The sequence below is a fragment of the Saccostrea cucullata genome, unplaced genomic scaffold (genome assembly GCF_032062105.1).
Source record: "Saccostrea cucullata isolate Sc308-1 unplaced genomic scaffold, CSIRO_AGI_Scuc_v1 ctg1524, whole genome shotgun sequence".
Lineage (NCBI taxonomy): Eukaryota > Metazoa > Mollusca > Bivalvia > Ostreida > Ostreidae > Saccostrea > Saccostrea cuccullata.
In genome coordinates this window covers 1-21,662 of record NW_026939658.1, presented here as the reverse complement: position 1 = coordinate 21,662, position 21,662 = coordinate 1, and the positions used below count along the sequence as shown (strand labels likewise).

Below are 21,662 nucleotides of genomic sequence, written 5' to 3'. Positions count from 1 at the left end.
TCATTGAAATGGTCTTCTTTGCATATGCTGCTTGCCTGAACAAGTACATCACATCGTTATACTTTTTTTAGCTCACTTGAGCCGAAGGCTCAAGTGAGCTTTTCTGATCACATTTTGTCCGTCGTCCATCCGTCTGTCTGTCTGTCCGTCTGTCCGTCTGTAAACTTTTCACATTTTGACCTCTTCTCAAGAACCCTTGGGCCAACTTGGAACAAACTTGGTACAAAGCATTCTTGGGTAAAGGGGAATTTAAATTGTTAAAATAAAGGGCCAATAGAGAGATAATCAAGAAAAGATAAAAATAGGGTGGGGTCATTAAAAAAACTTCTTCTTAAGAACCACTGGGCCAGAAAAGCTGAAACTTGTGTGGAAGCATCTTAAGGTAGTGTAGATTCTAAATTGTTCAAATCATGACTCCTGGGGGAAGGGCGGGGGCACATTGGTGAATCAAAGTTTTTCATAGAAATATAAAGGAAAAATCTTTGAAAATCATCTTCTCAAGAACCACTGGGCCAGAAAACCTGAAACTTTTGTGGAAGAATCCTGGTATAGTGTAGATTCTTAATTGTTCAAATCATGACCCCCAGGGGAAGGGCGGGGCCACAATGATGAATCAAAATTTTACACAGAAAAATATAGGAAAAATCTTTGAAAATCTTCATCTCAAGAACCAATTGGCCAGAAAAGCTGAAATTTATGTAGAAGCATCTTTGGGTAGTGTAGATTCTGAATTATTCAAATCATGACCCTGGGGGAAGGGCGGGGCCACAATTGGTAATCAAAGTTTTACATAGAAATATATAGGAAAAAAAATCTTTGAAAATCTTCTCAAGAACCAATTGGCCAAAAACGCTGAAATTTATGTGGAAGCATCCTGGGGTAGTGTAGATTCCAAATAATTTAAATCATGACCCCCAGGGAAAGGGCGGGGCCACAATTGGTAATCAAGGTTTTTACATAGAAATATATAGAAAAAATCAAAAATCTTCTCAAGAACCAATTGGCCAGAAAAGCTGAAACTTATGTGCACATGGAAGGATCATGGGGTAGTGTAGATTTCAAAATGTCTAAATGATTATCAGTGGGGTAGGGTGGGGATGCATTATGTATTACAAGGGGGAAATCTGGTAAAGAACAGAATGGTCAAAGCTTCTCAGGTGAACGATGTGGCCCATGGGTCTCTTGTCTACAAATCAGATGTCATACTGAAAAAAGAAGATGTGTAAATTTGTCTTCTAAAATGATTTACTGCACGTTGTACAGTTCATAATTTATTTTTTAATTACTTTAAATGTGCTAACAAAATTGAAGTCTCATAATTCTGTTGAATTATTGTAAAACCAAGAACAAAATTATAGATTAAAATTCTTTTATTTAAGATGTTTTAAATACAATACAGTAAAGCTATACACTTTCCAGAGACACTGACTTGTTTCTTTTTTAATCATGATGCTTTTTTATTCTTTTAGACTATCTGAAGTTTTGGATTACCTCAATCAAGACATTTGGAGGCAAAGAGGCACCACTGTTTCTTGTTGTCACACACACAGAAACAAAATCTACAAATGTTAGTATTCTGTCTAATAAAAATGTGAAAAAAAGAATAACTGATATTAACATATCTTTAGAATGCACAATAACAGTGTTTACGTCAGAACTACAAGAGAACCAATATTTCATTTACAGTAAATCGTATCACACAATTATGTATTACATCCAATATGGCATTGTTAATCTATAATGGATACCTTATTTACAGTTTTATCTGTAATCAGTTAAAACTAATTGCCAGTTTAAATCCAAAATACATGTACATGATTTTCAGATTTTCAAACATCAACACACAATTTAGCATTTACAGTGATAAAATCATAGCTCACAATTATGAATTAATATGTCTAGTATGCTTGCTTTGTTTACTTCTTCAGGAAATAGAGAAGTATTTGGGGGAGTTTTGGAATGCCGTACCCGATGACGATAAAGATTGGTTAAGTGGGTCTCTGAATGATCGAGAATATGCAGTAGGTCTAGAGGAACTTAATGATAATACCAAGGAAATGCTGGAGTCAATGAAAAAATCCATAGTGGAACTATTCGCAGACAAGAACAATACAAAAGTTGAATTGCCTTCTTCATGGGCTCTAATGGAGCAGTTATTGTATGAAGGAGGCTGGAAGGTTTTGTCCCTGAGTGAAATCTGGAAGCTTAACTCATCTCTTCCTGATGAATACCAAATCAAAAAAGACAAGGAAATGTCCGAATTTTTAAAATGTTTCCATGACAATGGTCTTCTTTTGAATTTTGGAGAAGCGGACTTGAGGGAACATGTTATACTAGATATTCAGTGGTTTGCTAATGCTTTCAGCAAGATAATTGCTGATGAAAATCACATCAATAAAGATTGTAAAAGGAAATTAATTAAAGAGTGGAAATCCTTCAACAAAACGGGGGAACTTAAAGATAAAGTGATAAATGCACTGTGGAAAGATGAACCCTCTTACTTGAAACATAAAACTGAAATTATGCTGTACATGGAGAAACTTCAAATGCTGGTACCTTTGAATGCATATAAGGCTGTATCAGAAGGTGGCATGTCATGGTATGTCCCATGTATGAACAAAAAGCAGTTTAAAGCTGACTTCTGTGAAGATAAATGGGAATCCTCATCCATTTTGTGCTATCGATGCTCTTCCTTTGCCATGTTTGTGTTCTACAGACTGGTAGCATACTGCATAAGTTCTCTAAGATGGAGTGTAGCAAAAGATGAAGATAATGAAGGAAGTCCATGTCTCTATCAAACAGGGGCAGTGTTTGATCACAATGAACATACTGTTGTTGTTGGCATATGCAATGATGATATTCAGTTGCAGGTGCTGAGAATCAAACCATTGGCTGTAGAGAAAGGTGTATCAAATGAAATTGGAGTCTCCATTGATAAAGCAATAAAAAAATTGACAGAAACATTTATTGACACAAAAATATTCCATAGAGGATACAAATGTCAAAACATTATTTGTAATGAGAAAGATCTATCTTTTACCCTTTCAAGTGAGCTCTCCAAGATCAAGGCAGAAGAAACGCAGTGCAAGTGTGAACTTCGGGAGAAACATGTGATAAATGTACAGAGGACACAGGAATTCTGGGAAAAGGTAACAGTTATTAATCTTTATACTCCCTGTACAACAAAAATCGAAAAATCTATCTTTAGGACTTACATTGTCTGCCTGTCTGTTGGCATATATGTATATTTAAGTCCAGCCAATAACTCAATAAAAACACTGGCACATATATTTTTTACCAGCTGGGGAATTGTACTGATTTTGACCATATAAAAGATCAATGAATGAAAAAATATTAAAGAGAGAGACATTTGAAGTTTATATTTTACACAGAGAATTCTATCAGGAATGTCTTGATATGAATGCAAGGCCAATTGGTCAAGTTCAAGATCACTTTCAGAAATAATTTTTTAAAAATAAAATTAGTGTTACCATATCTTGTAAAATGGACCATTATTTGACTCAACGATTTCTTACGACCCAAGAATGTGTCATGATTTGAACTTATTTAAGATAATATGATGTTAACCAGAAAAAATAATTGGAAACTCGAAATGAAATGATGAAATGTAGTTAGGTGTATCTGTATACTTCAAACTAATATTGCTTATAATTTCAAAATGTGTCATGACCTTGATCAAAGCACCAAGTTTCTTTCAGACCAGTGCAGAGTAGATGAACTGTTTTGCAAGAGGTTAATGGATTTTTAATCTTTTACCAAAATTGTGCAATTAACTATCCATTGTCTCGTGGTTGGGGTACCAGGGTTTTAGAAGCTCTGATGAGTACATTATGATTCTCTCTAGATAAATCTTTCATTTCACTTTAATCCTAATTTTCCAAATTGATGTTATGTCACAAACTCAATGATATCTAATGGTAAATTAAAATTGTTTTATCCTAATTTTCCTTTCTTGACCTACAACAGGGCCCTTTGTTATAATCACTTTGGAAAACAAACTGTACTTGCATTAGGGTTTAGCTTTGCTTAATATATGGGGAATCATCTTATAAATTTTAATCTTGGTTTATAATGTTTTTTCCTAAGTTGGCTCCATTAGATGAACTAAGATTGATTTTGCTTCAGACAAAGTTGGCTATTTCCAGCACTTAGTTTCGAGGTTAAGATTGGTTCATTATAATAGCTATGGTTTATTTTGTTTCAGAGAGAGGCGAGTGATTCCAGTACTCCTGTGGCCTCTGGACAAAACCTAGAAGGCCGGTCTAGATTTGCAAAACTTGGTATGGCTACAAATGATGTGTTGAATAAGGCATACAGAGATATTCTGGAATCAGAAATTCCCGCATCTGACATTGAGAACAAGGTGGATTTATTATCAAACAAAAAGTTGAAGAGTCTGAATCTAAACGCACATCAAGAAGATCAATTGAAAAAAGCAAAAATATCAGGATATGAGGAATTTGATATTTCATTAACATACAAGTTGATAAGAAACATTTGTTCAAAGATACCTAAACCAACAAAAGGAGAATGGGGAGAAGAGCCTGCAGCAGGAGAGGTGACAGTGGGTGATGATATCGAAAGAATTAGGTTAATACGAAATAGACTTACTGCACACGTGAGCTCAGCCTCCATCCCTCAGACAGAATTCGATGATACCTGGTCAACAATGTCAGATGTCTGCCAAAGACTGGAAACCTTCACTGGTAAAAAGTACTTCGATAGTCTTAAAGGCATTCAGAAACTGGCTCTAAAAGAGGAGGGGGAAGATGCAATTAAAGCTATTATAGAAAAGTTTGTCAAAGATCAACAAGAACTGATGAAGACAGTCGTGTCAGATGTTCAAGAATTAAAGTCTCAAATGTTGACATTAAAACAAAATTGAAGTCTGGAAGCAATCTTTCAGAAATAATACATTTTACTCATAGAACGTTTGCAGGACTAGTACAGTAAATAATGTATTCTGTAACACTTTGTAGAAGATGTCGGAAATCTGAAATACACTCGAAAGTTTCATTGGTGAAACGCACTTGGATTAGCTTAATTATAATCATAAACTGAATTTGAGGAATTTGATATTTCATTTAGATACAAGCTCTTAAGAAACATTTGTTCAAAGATCCCCTAGCCAACAAAAGGAAGGTGGGGAGAAGAGCCTGCCTGCAGAAGAAGAAGTGACAGTGGGTGATGATATCGAGAGAATTAGGTCAATACGAAATAAATTGACTGCACACATGAAATCGGCCTCACCCTTTTAGACAGAATTCAATAACAAAGTGGTCGACAATGTCAGATATCTGCCAAAGATTGGAAACCTTCACTGGGAAAAAATACTTGGAGAACCTTAATAGCATATATAAACTGACTTTAGAAGATGAAGATGCTATTTCGGCTATTTTACAAAAAGTCAACAAGGAACAACCTGATATGTTGAAGAAAGTCATGTCAAATATGCAAAACTTAATGTCAGATATGAGAGTGGTTAAGTTTAATTTGAAAAAAAAAAGCAAAATTGATGTTGACAGGCGGTGCTGTGCAAATTAAACTTTTTATGCATCGAACATATGTAGAATGACTTCGACTTTAAACAATTGAAGACCAGCCTTTGTCAATTGTGAAGAAATGTGTATATCATCATTTCTTTTATGAAAAAAAAAAATAAAAAAAAAAAAAATAAGAATCAGCAAAGACTTTGGGCGAGCAGTTTTCAAATTATTTTTTTTTTTATAAAATTGATGGTTAAATTTGTTCTGGATGTGGAATTGATTGGTAATGATGGACAAAAATTGACTTACCAAAAAGCAATCCAATGGGATTGCAATAATCATAGACCATGGTGCTCAAAAAATTAAATAAGATATGTGAGAAACTGGACATTTTGTGTGGTTCTTATCCAGCTATTACTAGATATGAAAGAAATTGAAAGGAAGCTATGCAAATAAACCCAGAAAATATGGAAAGAAGGCTTACCAAAATAAAGAATGAATGATCTATTTTACATTTTTAACGGAACGTGAGTTCGACGTCCAACTCTCAGACAAAATTTAATGACAGTGGACCTTGCGCATATGAATTCTGTGCAGTCGCTATTTTTATGGAATATCTCCCGTAGTCATGCAATGATACTGATGCTACGTTTGAGATAATGGCTTCATCATTATTTGGATAATAGCGTTTTTAACAAATGTACAGCATTAAATCAGAATCAACTAATTTACATGAAAGAATTATATTGTAGAAGTGTTCAAATTCAAGAAAGTTAGGAGACGATCAAATCAAATGCTTATGAAATAGAAACAAAAATCAATCGTAATGAAAGAACTACAGATTAGGAGCTCGTAGAATATTGTGTAGAATATTAAAGAAATGCATATTTTACTTTATTTTATAATAATGGAAAGTGCATTTTAAGTGAACGTGTATCCTATACTGCTTGTACCTATTTTAGAGTAGCTGCAAAGTTCAAATTTGTATGGAAGTGTCGGACAAGACGGGAATATTTTCATTCACGATTGCAAATTTATAAAAACACAGATCTGTGATTCAACTTTGTTACTTGTGTTGATATGTTTACATGTATATCGTTTTGTTTTTGTATTGTAAATATCCAGTGAGATCAAAATATTTACAAAATTTTACATGCTTATATGAATATAAACGTACATTATATTTTATTAGTACAGAGATTTACAATGTACGATCCTACTGCATTTACTGTGTACATGTAGCTTGTTATATGTTTATTTTACTTATGCATTGTGTACTTTATATCCAACAACATGCTTCAATTAATTGACAGAATGTTTTATGATAAAAAATATATTAAGGCATATAATTCATAGGCGTCGGAACTCCCCCCCCCTTTTTTTTGCAAATATACACATAATTTAGGATTTAAAATTGGAGTTTACCTTATTTTGTTTGTTTCCCCCTCCCAAACTTTCAATTTGCTTCCGACGCCTAGGTAATTTTAGATACCTCTTTAGCCATCAATTGTTCTTAGGTCACCTGAGTAAACTCAGGTGACCTATTGCTATCTGTTTTAGTCCGTCGTCGTTCGGCGTGCGTCGTTCGTCGTGCGTTAACATTTGAACATTTTTAGCTTCTTTTCTGAAACCGTTGAACCAATTTCAACCAAATTTGGCATAAAGCATCTTTGGGTAAAGGGAAACAAAAATGGTGAATTTCATGGTCCCTGTCACCCTGGGGCCTGTAGAGTGGGGCAAAAACCACTAAAATTAGCGCAATTTTAAAAAAATCTTCTCCCTTACTCCTGGACATCAAGCAGTTTAATTGTTGGTATGATTGTAATCAGCATTGAGTCTTCTACAAAAATTGTGAAATTTATGGCCCCAGGGTCAGGGATTCTAGTCTAAAGCGGGGCTATATAGATTATAAAGTGAAAATGTATAAATTCTTTGAAATTCTTCTTTTCTGTTTGTTGGCATTTAAAATAAACTAACCAAGTGCATAGTTATGTTAAATTAGACTGCCTCTCCTTAAATTGTGAATTTAATGGCGCCGGGGGTTTCTACTGGTAGGGCGGGGCTATATAGATTATATAGTGAAAATGCAAAAAATATTTGAAGTTCTTCTTCTCTGTTCATGGGCATTAAATAAACTAACCAAGTGCATGGCTATGTTGAATAAGGCTCTTCCTTCCAAAATTGTGAATTTCATGGCCCCAGGGTCAGGGGTTCTAGTGCTAGGGCCGGGCTATATAGATTATAAAGTAAAAAATTTATTATCTTTGAAAATCTTCTTTGCTCCTGAGTATTAAATAAACTAACCAAGTACATAGTTATGTTGAATAAGACTACCTCTTCCAAAATAGTGAATTTCATGGCCCCTTGTTTTGAGGTTCTGGTGTTAGGGCGGGGCTTTATTAAATATATAGTGAAAATGCATAAACTCTTAAAAACTTTTCTTTTCTGCACCTGAGTATTTAACCAATGAACTATGTACATAGTTATGAGGAGGAAGGATGCCTCTGAGATTTTTGAATTTCAGGTCCCTGGGTTACAGATTCTTGTGTTTGGGGGGGGGGGAAGGCTCTAATGTTCATATAGTGAAAATGCTTGAATTCTTTGAAAATCTTTTCCTTTGTTAATGGGTATAATGCCAATGATCTTAGTATATGTTTATGAAAAAAACACTGTTTCTTCCAAAAATGGTTAATTTCCTGTCCCCTGGGACAGAGTTACTTTGGGGGGGGGGAGGGGTTAACATAGTCTGAAGTAATATAATGCTTTGAAGTCTGCACTTTGGTATTAATCAACAGCATGATGAAATAAAATTCTAAAAAAAATTCCAAAATTTTGAAAGATGTGGCCCCAGGGTCAGTGGTTCCTGTGGGATTGGGAGCTCAACTGTGGAGCCGCCCTAACAGAAGAAGCCCTGACCCAGGGGCCATGAAATTCACTAAAAGTGGAAATGCATTTTCTCTTTGTTACTCTGATTTACCTCTGGGTTTAAAGTAACCAAAATAAGCATGCTGAGTGTATAATTATGATAAGCAATGATGCCTCTTTCAAAATTGTGAATTTCATGGCCTCTAGTTTAAAACATGTTTCAAATTCAATTGTTGGAAAGTTGTTGCATGATACTCAGGTGACCTATAAGGCCCATGGGCCTCTTGTTCTTATATCACAGGTCATCATGTATTTATTTATCATACTTTAAGTGAATAGACACTAGACTAATTTTGACATATAGAGTAACTGCATTATGTATATCTATAAATGTATATGTAGGTATATTGAACAGTGAGGGATCTTTTTTATCCAGCACCTAGTGCGACACAGGACGTCGGTTTAAATACGGTATCGTCTGAAGGATCGGTCCTATCTGTCTTTAAAGGGGCATAGACACAGTTCAGCTAAAAATTCAAATTTATTTTTACACACAAATATTTAACTAGGGTCTTTCTAATGATCATCAAACATTTGAACTGACTTGAATCTTCATTTGCTGAGATACAAGACATATTTAGAGCTCCAAACCTTGATTATTTAAACAGAGTTCATGTCATGTTTTGTATAACATAGATTAATACTAATATATGTTCGTTAAAAGCAAATAAATTCAATAAAAAAGTAAGTTCTAAATACCATTGCATAGTTTCTAGTGATTTGCTGAATTTCATTATGTTATAGATAATATATTTCCCATATGTAAACAAAAGTAAGGCACGAGCCTTGTTTACAATCTGAAGAACTTTCAGGCCTGTATCTCCTTTGTTAATCACTAAATGGTGTTCAGATTTTTGCTGATAATTAGATGATGCATTAGAATAGTTAAGATTTGTAAGCCTTGAAATTGGTTTTAAAAATTCAGTTGAAACTGTGTCCATGTTCCTTTGAGTCCAACAGTGGGATTCGAACCATCGAAATAAGGATCAAGAACAGATGCTCTAACCGGACTGGCGACTGAATTAAAGTAACATGAATAGATTAGTAATATGAGTCGATTTTTTATATTTCGTATAATGATTAAAAAAATTAGATTTGTGGAACTTAAGGTGAAAACAGTTTTTAGCTCACCTGAGCCGAATTTGTCCGTTGTCTGTCGTCGTTGTTGTCGTTAACTTTTCACATTTTCATCTTCTTCTCAAGAACCACTGGGCCAATTTCAATCAAACTTGCTTCAAAGCATCCTTGGGTAATGGTGATTCAACTTTATTCAAATAAGGGTCATGCCATTTTCCTTGGGGAGATGAATCTAAATCATGTAGAATAATTAATCCTCAGCTAATGTAGATTCAGGTTTGTTCAAATCATGACCCCGAGGGGTAGGGTGGAGCCACAATGGCCAATCAAAGTTTTACATAGAAGTATACAGGAAAAATCTTTAAAAATCTTCTTCTCAAGAACCACTGGGCTAAGAGAGATGAAACTCGTGTGGAATCATCCTTGGTTGGTGTAGACTCAAGTTTATTCAAATCATGGCCCCCGGGGGGAGGGTGGGGCCAAAATGGCCGATCAAAGTTTTACGTTGGAACTAGAGGGAAAACTTTTAAAATCATCTTTTACGTACTTCGAAACCATGATTAGAGATATCTATATGGAATCATCTTCGGGTAGTGTAGATTCTAGTTTGTTCAAATCATGACCCCTGGAAGTAGGGGTGGGGCCAGAATGGCCGATTATAGTTTTACGTAGGAATGATAAGGAAATCTTTTAAAATCATATTTCAAGTACTTCAAAGCCATGATAAGATATATTTAGATGGAATCGACCTCAGGTAGTGAACATTCTAGTATGTTCAAATTACAATCCCCTGGGATAGGGTGGGACCACAATGGAGAATCCAAGTTGTACATTAAAATATATTTAATAAGTTTTCTTCTCAAGAATAGCAAAGCCATGATTAGTGGTACTTGTATTTATATGGAAGCATTCTCAGGAAGTGTAGAAATAAATATGTTCAAATCATAACCCCCAAGGTTAGGGTTGGGACACAAAGGTGGATCAATGTTTTACATAGAAAAATGAAGGAAAAAATCCCAAGAACAGATAAGCTCTATTTAGTCATATCAGCATGTAGCCATCCATATGTATTAAAGATTTTTATTTGTTCAAATTATGGCCCTTTAGGATAGGAAGGGAAACAATGGGGAATCAAATTCAAATTATTACGAAATTATATATAGAAACAAGAAGTTTAAAAAAGAAATCTTTTTATCACTAACAGCAAAGTCATATGCTATACTGATATGGAGGCATCCTTAAAAAGTATTAAAATCAAAAACACCCTCACCACCCCAACCCCCAACCCCAACCCCAACCCCCCCCCCCCCCCCCCACCCACCTCACTAAACTTTCAGTTCTGATCTGATATGTGCTCCTTCCTACTTGATGTGCACAGGTGATTCATGTGGCCCCTGAGCCTTTTGTTAAGGAGGCTGGTGGGTCAACAAATTAATCCCTAATTAACCAACAGATTTAACTTATTTTTTTAGATACGGTATCTTTAGCTGTCAACTATCATTTGACAAAGAAAAAAATTCAAAGAATTTAGTTTTAAAATTTGATCATTTTTGTATATCTTTATATGGAGCTCTCTTTTTTAAAGGAGATTAAAATAGTCTTAAATGGCTGCCACCCTCCAGCCTCGTTAAGTAGGATTCTTCTCACACAAAAATATTTCTTGTTAGCTCACCTGAACCGAAGGCTCACGTGAGCTTTGCTGATCACATTTTGTCAGGCGTCCGTCTGTCTGTCTGTAAACTTTTCACATTTTCGACTTCTTCTCAAGAACCACTGGGCCAATTACAACCAAACTTACCGAAAGAAGGATATGGAGATAACGAACAGCATTTAATCTCAAAGTCCATAAAACAAAACAAAATAAGAGCAGAGCAAACACGGATGCCCTTAAAATCAGAGGTGGGATCAGGTCCCATGGAGGAGTGAGCATCCCCTGCCGACCGGTCACAAAAAGCAACCTTGGGTGAAGGGGATTCAAGTTTGTTCAAATGAAGGGCCACGCCCTTATCCAAGTAGAGATAATTGGGAATTAATGAAAATATTTGTTGACTTGTTTTAAAAATCTTCTTCTCAAGATCCACTGTGCCAGGAAATATGAAACGTATTGGGAAACATCCTCAGGTAGTGTAGATTCAAATTTTTTTCAAATTATGACCCCCGGGGGTAGGTCGGAGCCACAATGACCAGCCAAATTTTTACATACAAAGAAATGTGTAGGAAAATTCTTTAAAAATTATCTTATCAAGAGTGACAAAGCCTTAATTCATCATATTTATGTTGAAGCATTCTCAGACAGTGTAGATTCAAGTTTGTTCAAATAATGACCCCCTGGGGTAGGACGGGGCCAAAATAGCTGACCAAAGTTTTACATAGAAATATATAGGAAAAGTCTTAATAAATCTTCACAAGAATAGCAAAGCAATTATTGATCAAATTCATACGGAAGCATCCTCAGGTAATGTAGATTCGAAGTATCCTTGGGTAATGGTGATTCAACGTTATTCAAATGAAGACCATGCCATTTTCCTTGGGGAGATGAATCTAAATCATGTGGAACAATCCTCAGCTAATGTAGATTCAAGTTTATTCAAATAATGACCAAAGGGGTTTGGCGGGGCCAAAATGGCCAACCAAAATTTTACATAGAAATACATATAGGAAAACTTTTTTTAAAATCTCAAGAAAAGCAAAGCCATAATTGATATTATTCATATGGAAGGATCCTTATGTTGTGTAGATTCAAGTTTTTGCAAATCATGACCCCCGAGATTTTGGCGGGGCCACAATGGCTGACCAAATTTAAACATTGAAATATATGGTAAAACTGTTTCAAAATCTTCTTATAGAGAATTGCAAAGCCTGATTGATCATAATCATATGGAAGCATCTTCAGGTTGTGTATATTCAAGTTTATTCAAATCATGACCCCCGGGGGTAGGGAGGGGCCACAATGGCTGACCAAAGTTTTACATAGAAATATATAGGAAAATTCTTTAGAAATCATTTCAAGAATTGCAAATCCATGATTGGTCATGGGACTACTTTTGGATTTAAACTTTTCAATAATAAACCAATTTCTACTTTAACCTAGCCACAGTGCTCAGGTGAGCGATGTGGCCCATAGGCCTGTTGTATTTAAGAATAAATGAAATTTTCACAGAATCAAGAAGACAATATTACTAAGTGATGGTATTAATATCAGTTTTGACCGTTTTATAGTAGAGTCAAGGTCATAACCGTTTCCCTGGTCATTCAGAATTTTAAAAAACTGCAACCAATCATGAGTGTAGGGTTTTCTATTTCAAAAGATTAAATGTTTTTCTCTTTGCATAGAAAGATGTTACCATATAGGATCCATAAGATATTACCAAATTGACTCAAATAGTTTAACAAAACTGGATTTTGGGTAATCTGTGCATTCTTTGTTTTTCTTAATTTTTTTAGGATATTAAAGTTTTGCGCCCTATATTTCTATTTTCCTTAATTTTACATATGGTAAAGCAGTCATATAGAGATAAAAATGATACAAAAATAAAAATGTTTTGACCGTTTAGTAAGAGAGTAAAAACACTTTATTCACGTGATGCTCAGGTTTTTATATTTCCAGTGTAGTGAAGATTTCAAATTGTCAAATTAAGGTCAAGGGAGTAGTAATATAAGGGAAAACTCGGGTTGACAAATGCCAAGTTTCTCAGGTGAGCGTTGTGGGCCATGGGCCTCTTGTTTGTATGTGTACTATGAGTTTTTCATCTTAGTCTTTCTTTTATGCTCTAATCAAATTTAAACTTATTTTTAAAGTAAAGTTTTCACATTCATTAGCTACAGGAGTGTATAGCGCAATGTTTTATATGAAGTCTTTGACAATAACACTTCAGATCCAATAATGGAAATAATGGCGAGAATTTCTCAACTTTCAAGTACTGGTCAGTCAATTATATTTCCCTCCCTAAACCAGGTACATTTATTAACCAACTTTATTTTATAAATACACCTCCAGACCCTTTTTCATCTATACAGACCGTTTTATATTTTCTATCATCCTACAAAAAAGATCACAACAAGCAGGCACAGAGATGAGACTGAATAAGTGGGAGGCAAATAAAGTATACAGGTTCGTTAAAGAATTAATTTAGAATTATGGAGTGAATAAGTCATAGAACAGTGCTAGAAAATGGAGAAATTATCCCCAATTGTGTGCAGAAAATTTTGCGTCGTAAATTGCACGTTATTTTCATAACGAGAAGGTCAAAGACTGATAAAAACATATAAAAACATAACGCTACAGTTCTCCAGCTACACTGTCACATGACATGCAGTTCTCAGCAGGTCTCTCTATTTGTAGGTAGAGTCTATAACATAACCCAGTCTTGGATTTCGGGAAAATTATTTCCGGATTGGTTTTCACATCTATAATTTTCTTGAACGCCGAACCCGATTGTATTCTTCATATGAGGCGGTAAATCCAATCTTGACATGTATTTTATGGAAGGAATTCCGGTATACTGCTTTGTTTTGAAATACGACCTCTTTCCTCACAACAGCTCCATGAAAGGGATGAAGAAAATAGGTATGAACGTAGTAAACATAGAGATATGTTTTGAAATAGTGATTGAATATGCAGTGTAAACACTTCAACAGTGTTCAACGGGTCTGGTATAAATATATTTAAGTATTACGAGAAAATCAAATTAAAAAATATATAAATATATATATATACAAATTTACTTCAAGTTTTGTCAAAGGTCTACTTGATAAACTACCTAACCTAGTCACGGTTCGACATAAAGTCTATAAACTACCTAACCCAGTCATGGTTCTACATCACCAAGTCTGTAAACTACCTAACCCAGTCACTGTTCAACATCAGCAAGACTGTAAACTACCTAACCCAGTCACGGTTCAACATCACCAAGTCTGTAAACTACCTAACCCAGTCACGGTTCAGCCTAACCAAGTCTCTAAAGAACCTAACCCAGTCACGGTTCAACATAACTAAGTCCATAAACTACCTAACCCAGTCACGGTTCAACATCACCAAGTATGTAAACTACCTAACCCAGTCACGGTTCTACATAACCAAGTCTATAAACTACCTAACCCAGTCACGAGTCAACATCACCAAGTCTGTAAACTACCTAACCCAGTCATGGTTCTATATAACCAAGTCTGTAAACTACCTAACCCAGTCAAGGTTCTACATCACCAAGACTGTAAACTACCTAACCCAGTCACGGTTCGACATAACTAAGTCTATAAACTACCTAACCCAGTCATGGTTCTACATAACTAAGTCTGTAACCTACCTAGCCCAGTCACGGTTGAACATCACCAAGTCTCTAAACTACCTAACCCACCCATACCGAAAAAAGTTATAACTTAGTTATAACTTTTGTAACTAAAAAAAGTTACAAAAAAGTTATAACTAAGTTATCGGAGTTTGGAATGGCATGTTTTAAGTGAGGTATAATTTAGTTATAACTTAGTTACAAAAAAGTTATAACTTTTTCATAACTTTTCACCTTTTATTGAACATAAATACAGCAAGTACATAAAAGTTATACAAAAGTTATAACTACAAAAAGTTATACTTATTAAAAGTTACACAAAAAGTTATAAAATAGTTACAAAGTTATACTTTAGTTATACCCAAATAAACATTGGAAAAGTTACAAAAAAGTTATACCCAAAAAAAGTTATGAAAAAGTTACAAAAAAGTTATACCCGGAAAAAGTTATACCCAGGAAAAGTTATAACTAAAAAAAGTTATACCTATTATAAAGTTATGAAAAAGTTACAAAAAAGTTATACCCCAAGAAAGTTATGAAAAAGTTATAGAAAAGTTATACCTAAAAAAAGTTATAACTGCAAAAAGTTATAACTATAAAAAGTTACACCTATTAATAAAAACTTTTGTAAAAGTTCCAGTGAAATTATACACTGTATGTTAACCTGTTGTGGATTTACTAAGTTATAAGCTTTTAAAAAGCTACTCATTAAAATTTAAAAAAAAAAGAAAAGATTTTTGAAATTTATACAAAAAAGATTATTTAAAACATATTAAAGGCAATAACAATTTTACCTAACAAACACGATAAAGATAGCTTGGTTTATTGTCAAATACAACTAAATGAATGCACATGCAATTGTTTTAAAAATTCAAGTGTACCTTATTTTACATCATGTCATCTACAACAGATTGAAATTTCTCTGGTTGTTTTAAAGAATACATTTTTAGCATATAGCAATTAGGGTCTTTGTAAAATTACCTAGCAAAATGCATTCTACTCTTGCTAATTGTATAAACAGACATCACTAATTTTTAAATATTAACACCCTATTTATTTTTGATCTAGCTGTATTTCAAAAAAAAAGAAAGGTTCTATAAACAGTGATTTCAGTCACAGTTTCTAGCTGCAGACCACCCTCCTTGCACAGGTATCCTTGCACGTGTACAGTTGTTTATCTTTATTATTTGAAGATAGGCTGCACTGAAAGTCGGCTGAGTTAGCTGACAGACTTAGCCATCGTTTGACAGGCCGCACTGGTAGTAGACCAAGTTAGCTGACAGACTTAGCCATTGTTTGACAGGCCGCACTGGTAGTAGACCAAGTTAGTTGAAGGACTTGGCTATCGTTTGACAGGCCACACTGGTAGTAGACCAAGTTAGTTGAAGGACTTGGCCATTGTTTGACAGGCCGCACTGGTAGTAGACCAAGTTAGCTGACAGACTTAGCCATTGTTTGACAGGCCGCACTGGTAGTAGACCAAGTTAGTTGAAGGACTTGGCTATCGTTTGACAGGCCACACTGGTAGTAGGCCAAGTTAGTTGAAGGACTTGGCTATCGTTTGACAGGCCACACTGGTAGTAGACCAAGTTAGTTGAAGGACTTGGCTATCGTTTGACAGGCCACACTGGTAGTAGGCCAAGTTAGTTGAAGGACTTGGCTATCGTTTGACAGGCCACACTGGTAGTAGGCCAAGTTAGTTGAAGGACTTGGCTATCGTTTGACAGGCCACACTGGTAGTAGACCAAGTTAGTTGAAGGACTTGGCTATCGTTTGACAGGCCACACTGGTAGTAGGCCAAGTTAGTTGAAGGACTTGGCCATTGTTTGACAGGCCGCACTGGTAGTAGACCAAGTTAGCTGACAGACTTAGCCATCGTTTGACAGGCTACACTGGTAGTAGGCCAAGTTAGTTGAAGGACGTGGCCATCGTTTGACAGGCCGCACTGGTAGTTGGTCAAGATAGTTGACGGACTTGGCCATCCCTTGACAGGTCGCATCTGTAGTTGGTCAAGTAAGTTGACGGACTTAACCGTCCCTTGACAAGCCGCACTGGTAGAAGGCCAAGTTAGTCAATGGTCTTAACCGTCCCTATATTGACAGGCCGTACTGGTAGTAAACCGAGCTAGTTGACGAACTTGGCCATCTCTTGACATGCGGCACTGGTAGTAGGTTAAGTTAGTTGACGGACTTGACCATCCCTTGAAAAGCCGCTCTGGTAGTAAGCCAATCTAGTTGATGGACTTGGTTGTTCAATGACAGGCTGCACTGGTAATAGGCCAAGTTAGTTGAAGGACTAGACAGGCTGCAATGGTAGTCAGCCTAGCTAGTTGATGGACTTGGTCATCCCTTGACAGGCCGCACTGGGTCAGCCGAGCTGGCTGAGGGACTTGGCTGGTGGTCTGCGTCCCTCATTTTAGCTGGTCAGACGTCTTGGCTGGTGGGCAGTGTGACTGGTAGTCGGCTAAGTTTTCGTTGAAATATGCTTGCAATTTTAACCTTTTCTTCAATTCTGCAAAAAATTGTAAAGGTTCAAAATTTACATTATAGATATTAGATAGTATTTTTCCAGCACTCATTTGCATATCAAATTGAAAACACTCTTCCATATCAATTAATTCAAATTCATTAATTCATCCAAAACATGGAAAATACAAGACTTATTTAAGATCTATACTTACAGGAATCAGTTTTAGATTGAAAGATTTATTGAATTTTGAAATGAAAAAAAAATTACTTTACCTTAAACAAGTAATATTGTGAAGAATTTCATGTACTCCTGGTCAGGACAGATTCAGCTCATGGAAACATCATGTACCAATATTCTGCTTTATATAAAAAAAGAAAATTAATGTTAAATTACTCATTTCATTGCATTAATTAACATTGCAGCTAGATCATGTTATGATCATGCTGATGCGTTAAGGCTTCACAATATTTTAACAGTTCAGGGAATCTATAAACAATTGTGGGAATAAATATGACAAAGAACAACATATTTGATTAATATACTAAATGCTGAAAAATATTATGCGTTTCAAATACTTTCAATTTGTTTACTTCAGTCTTTGTCATTCGACATACCAATCAAAACAAACAAGAAATCTAAGATTCACACGCCTAGAATTGTGTTCATTCCCAATATTTCTTCTTTTTGGAATGTTATTCCAGAGGTACTAAGTATACTTTACTAAAATCAATAAAATGTTAGTATAAATATCGCCTTACCAACTGGTTTTATCTCCTTTTTTTCTATCAACACTTTCAACATCCAAACATTCAAATCGTCCATGGAAAAATCCGCGCTCTGTTATTGACCAATCATAGAACTCAAAAACGTCACGTGATCGAAAAAAAAATAAATAAATAATTCATTATTAATTTATTTTAAATGCAAATAAACCTAATTGTGTAATTTCAACCTTAAATTAAAAATATAAATACCAGTTGGTGTTAAAATTTTGAATTTATCTTAGTATCAACAAAACGGACATCGGAGGCCGGCGGCCGCCATATTTGCCGCCATTTTGAATTTAATATTTGTTTATTTGTGAAAATAACTATTATAACTGGGTTATTTAATTATGCAAACAATAAAATCTACATGTAATAGTCATCTGCTTAAATCTTAATATAACTGGCAGTCTTTATTCACAACATCGTAATATCTGTTCAACATGAACATGCACATACTCTATGCTGTTGTTTATCTTTTTAGCCATCCATATTACGACTGATTTTCTTCAGATTTCAAACAACCTGTGTAGAATTGTATCATTCAGAGATTGTGTAATACCCAAGCTGAAATATTTACGATGTGTTGGCCACAAAGGTCACCTAGTACAAACACCTGTCTCACAGAAAACAATAGGGAAATTTACACAGTTTTGCACACGAAGACTTCATGAGATTACATTTCATACTGTTTATATCTCTTGCAGTACATTTATATTTCCCCAGAATTATGAAATATATTCATTCCCAACTTCAGCTGTAAGTGCATTATTATAATTTACAAGACAAATATTATGTCTCATCAGGGTCTCAATAAATACGTATTTTCTAAGAGAGAGAGAGAGAGAGAGGGAGAGAGAGAAAAATTAATTATTCTCAACTTTAGTTGAAACTTACATGACAAATATCAATTTAAATAGACAATAATATTTATTACACACACATGACATGTACTGTGTACACACCCTCAAACACCACAGAGAGAGAGAGAGAGAGAGAGAGAGAGAGAGAGAGAGAGAGAGAGTTTCTCATTTATAGATGTAATTCACAAGATTTTATTTCACATCCCTTCTGTTGAACTTGACATGGCTGTGGACAGCATATTTACCGGTATTATGAATGAGAAGTCGATCACTGGTAGTAACCAATATTATTTTTCAGGAATTGACAAAGTTTTCTGCTGCAGTGTTTGAAAAAAAAAACATTTTGAACACGATCAAAATTCATTCAAATTAACACTTAGTTTATATGTTATTTTTGAAAAAAAAGGTGGTGTCAAGTAGTATCTATTAAATAACCCCCAAAACTTGTAAATTTATACTGGTAATGCTTGAAAATGGCTAAGTTCAGAAAAGTTATGTTTTAGTTATACATGAAAATGACAAAGTCCAGAAAAGTTATGTTTTAGTTATACATGAAAATGGCTAAGTCCAAAAAGTTACATTTTAGTTATACATGAAAATGACAAAGTCCAGAAAAGTTATGTTTTAGTTACACGTGAAAATGGCTAAGTCCAAAAAGTTACATTTTAGTTATACATGAAAATGACAAAGTCCAAAAAAGTTACATTTTAGTTATAACTTTTTTGTACCTCACAAGCTAGGTATAACTAAGTTATACTTTAGTTATAACTTAGTTATAACTTTTTTCGGTATGGGCAGTCATGGTTCTACATAACCAAGTCTGTAAACTACCTAACCCAGTCACGGTTCAACATAACTAAGTCCATAAACTACCTAACCCAGTCACTGTTCAACATCAACAAGTCTGTAAACTACCTAACCCAGTCATGGTTCTACATAACCAAGTCTGTAAACTACCTAACCCAGTCACGGTTCTACATAACCAAGTCTGTAAACTACCTAACCCAGTCACGGTTCAGCCTAACCAAGTCTCTAAACAACCTAACCCAGTCACGGTTCAACATAACTAAGTCCATAAACTACCTAACCCAGTCACAGTTCACCATCACCAAGTCTCTAAACTACCTAACCCAGTCACGGTTCTACATAACCAAGTCTATAAACTACCTAACCCAGTCACGGTTCGACATAACTAAGTCTATAAACTACCTAACCCAGTCACGGTTCAACATCACCAAGTCTGTAAACTACCTAACCCAGTCATGGTTCTATATAACCAAGTCTGTAAACTACCTAACCCAGTCAAGGTTCTACATCACCAAGTCTGTAAACTACCTAACCCATTCACAGTTCGACATAACTAAGTCTATGAACTACCTAACCCAGTCACGGTTCAACATCACCAAGTCTGTAAACTACCTAACCCAGTCACGGTTCTACATAAACAAGTCTGTAAATTACCTAACACAGTCACGGTTCAACATCACCAAGTCTCTAAACTACCTAACCCAGTCACGGTTCTACATAACCAAGTCTGTAAACTACCTAACCCAGTCATGGTTCTACATAACTAAGTCTGTAAACTACCTAACCCAGTCACGGTTTATAACCAAGTCTGTAAACTACCTAACCCAGTCACGGTTCTATATAACCAAGTCTGTAAACTACCTAACCCAGTCACGGTTCAACATAACTAAGTCCATAAACTACCTAACCCTGTCACGGTTCAACATCACCAAGTCTCTAAACTACCTAACCCAGTCACGGTGCTACATAACCAAGTCTATAAACGGTTCGACATAACTAAGTCTATGAACTACCTAACCCAGTCACAGTTCAACATCACCAAGTCTGTAAACTACCTAACCCAGTCACGGTTCTACATAACCAAGTCTGTAAACTACCTAACACAGTCACGCTTTGACATCACCAAGTCTGTAAACTACCTAACCCAGTCACGGTTCTACATAACCAAGTCTATAAACTACCTAACCCAGTCACGGTTCAACATCACCAAACATGTTTGAAAGTTTTTAAGCTATTTGATATGTATTTATTTGTTTCATTAATTATTGATTATTTATCAATACATGTAACATGTATAACAACATGAAATTTTATGGATATATTTTTCAGGTGTAGAAAACAAACCTCATCACCAGAAGTCTCTGAAGAAAGTGGTCGTGAAACTTAAAGAAGACCTAAAGGTCTCACCTGCAGAAAATATAGAAAATTATTTTTATGTACAGTTAACAGACTGTGAAATATCATAGAAGTCTCAAGAAAGGAGAGGTAAAATAATGAAATTATAAAAGGTGCTATTATAAATATGATCAATGCATTTATATTCAGGGACTGACTGAGAGATTTTTAAGGCACTTGTCCAAGGGCAAGTACATGGTCAAAATTCACTTGCAAAACCTGAATTTTTGCTTGTCCTACCATAACCTAATACTGTATTTTAATATAAATATTTTTAAATTGAAGAGGAAGACAAATACTAAGTAGATCATATGGCTTTTTTTAAGTCACTTGCCCATGGGCAAGTGATCGATAAAATTTCACTTGATAACCCCTAAAATTCACTAGTCAATAGCTCAATTGCTCAAATCATGACCCTCAGGGATAGGGTGGGCCAGAATGGCAAATCAATGTTTGGACAGCAAAGCCATGATTGGTCTTATTTTAGTTTGGGGGCACAAAGTAAGTTCAAATGTAAAGGTCAATAAAGCCACAGGTAGTCAAAGAAATATCCAAGCATCCTTAGGTTAG

The 21,662-nt window shown here is 35.1% G+C and overlaps 1 protein-coding gene and 1 long non-coding RNA gene across 3 annotated transcripts; one reads left to right on the top strand and one right to left on the bottom strand.

Annotated features, from left to right (window-relative positions):
• The first annotated feature begins 1,218 nt into the window (after positions 1-1,218).
• LOC134253524 (uncharacterized) lies at positions 1,219-5,673 on the top strand. The gene is made up of 4 exons (XM_062736044.1): positions 1,219-1,222; positions 1,470-1,567; positions 1,929-3,149; positions 4,226-5,673. Exons 1-4 carry the CDS (start codon positions 1,219-1,221, stop codon positions 4,904-4,906), a joined length of 2,004 nt encoding a protein of 667 aa, XP_062592028.1. The 3' UTR covers positions 4,907-5,673.
• Positions 5,674-14,865: 9,192 nt separating this feature from the next.
• On the bottom strand, positions 14,866-18,943 carry LOC134253521 (uncharacterized). Of its 2 annotated transcripts, XR_009989141.1 has the most exons (4): positions 18,022-18,943; positions 17,536-17,621; positions 16,818-17,305; positions 14,866-16,295 (listed from the first exon to the last, which is right to left on the bottom strand). It is a non-coding gene; the product is annotated as an uncharacterized LOC134253521 (long non-coding RNA). The 2 variants fall into 2 exon arrangements; XR_009989140.1 differs by lacking the exon at positions 14,866-16,295 and having other exon boundaries at positions 16,532-17,305.
• Positions 18,944-21,662: the final 2,719 nt, after the last annotated feature.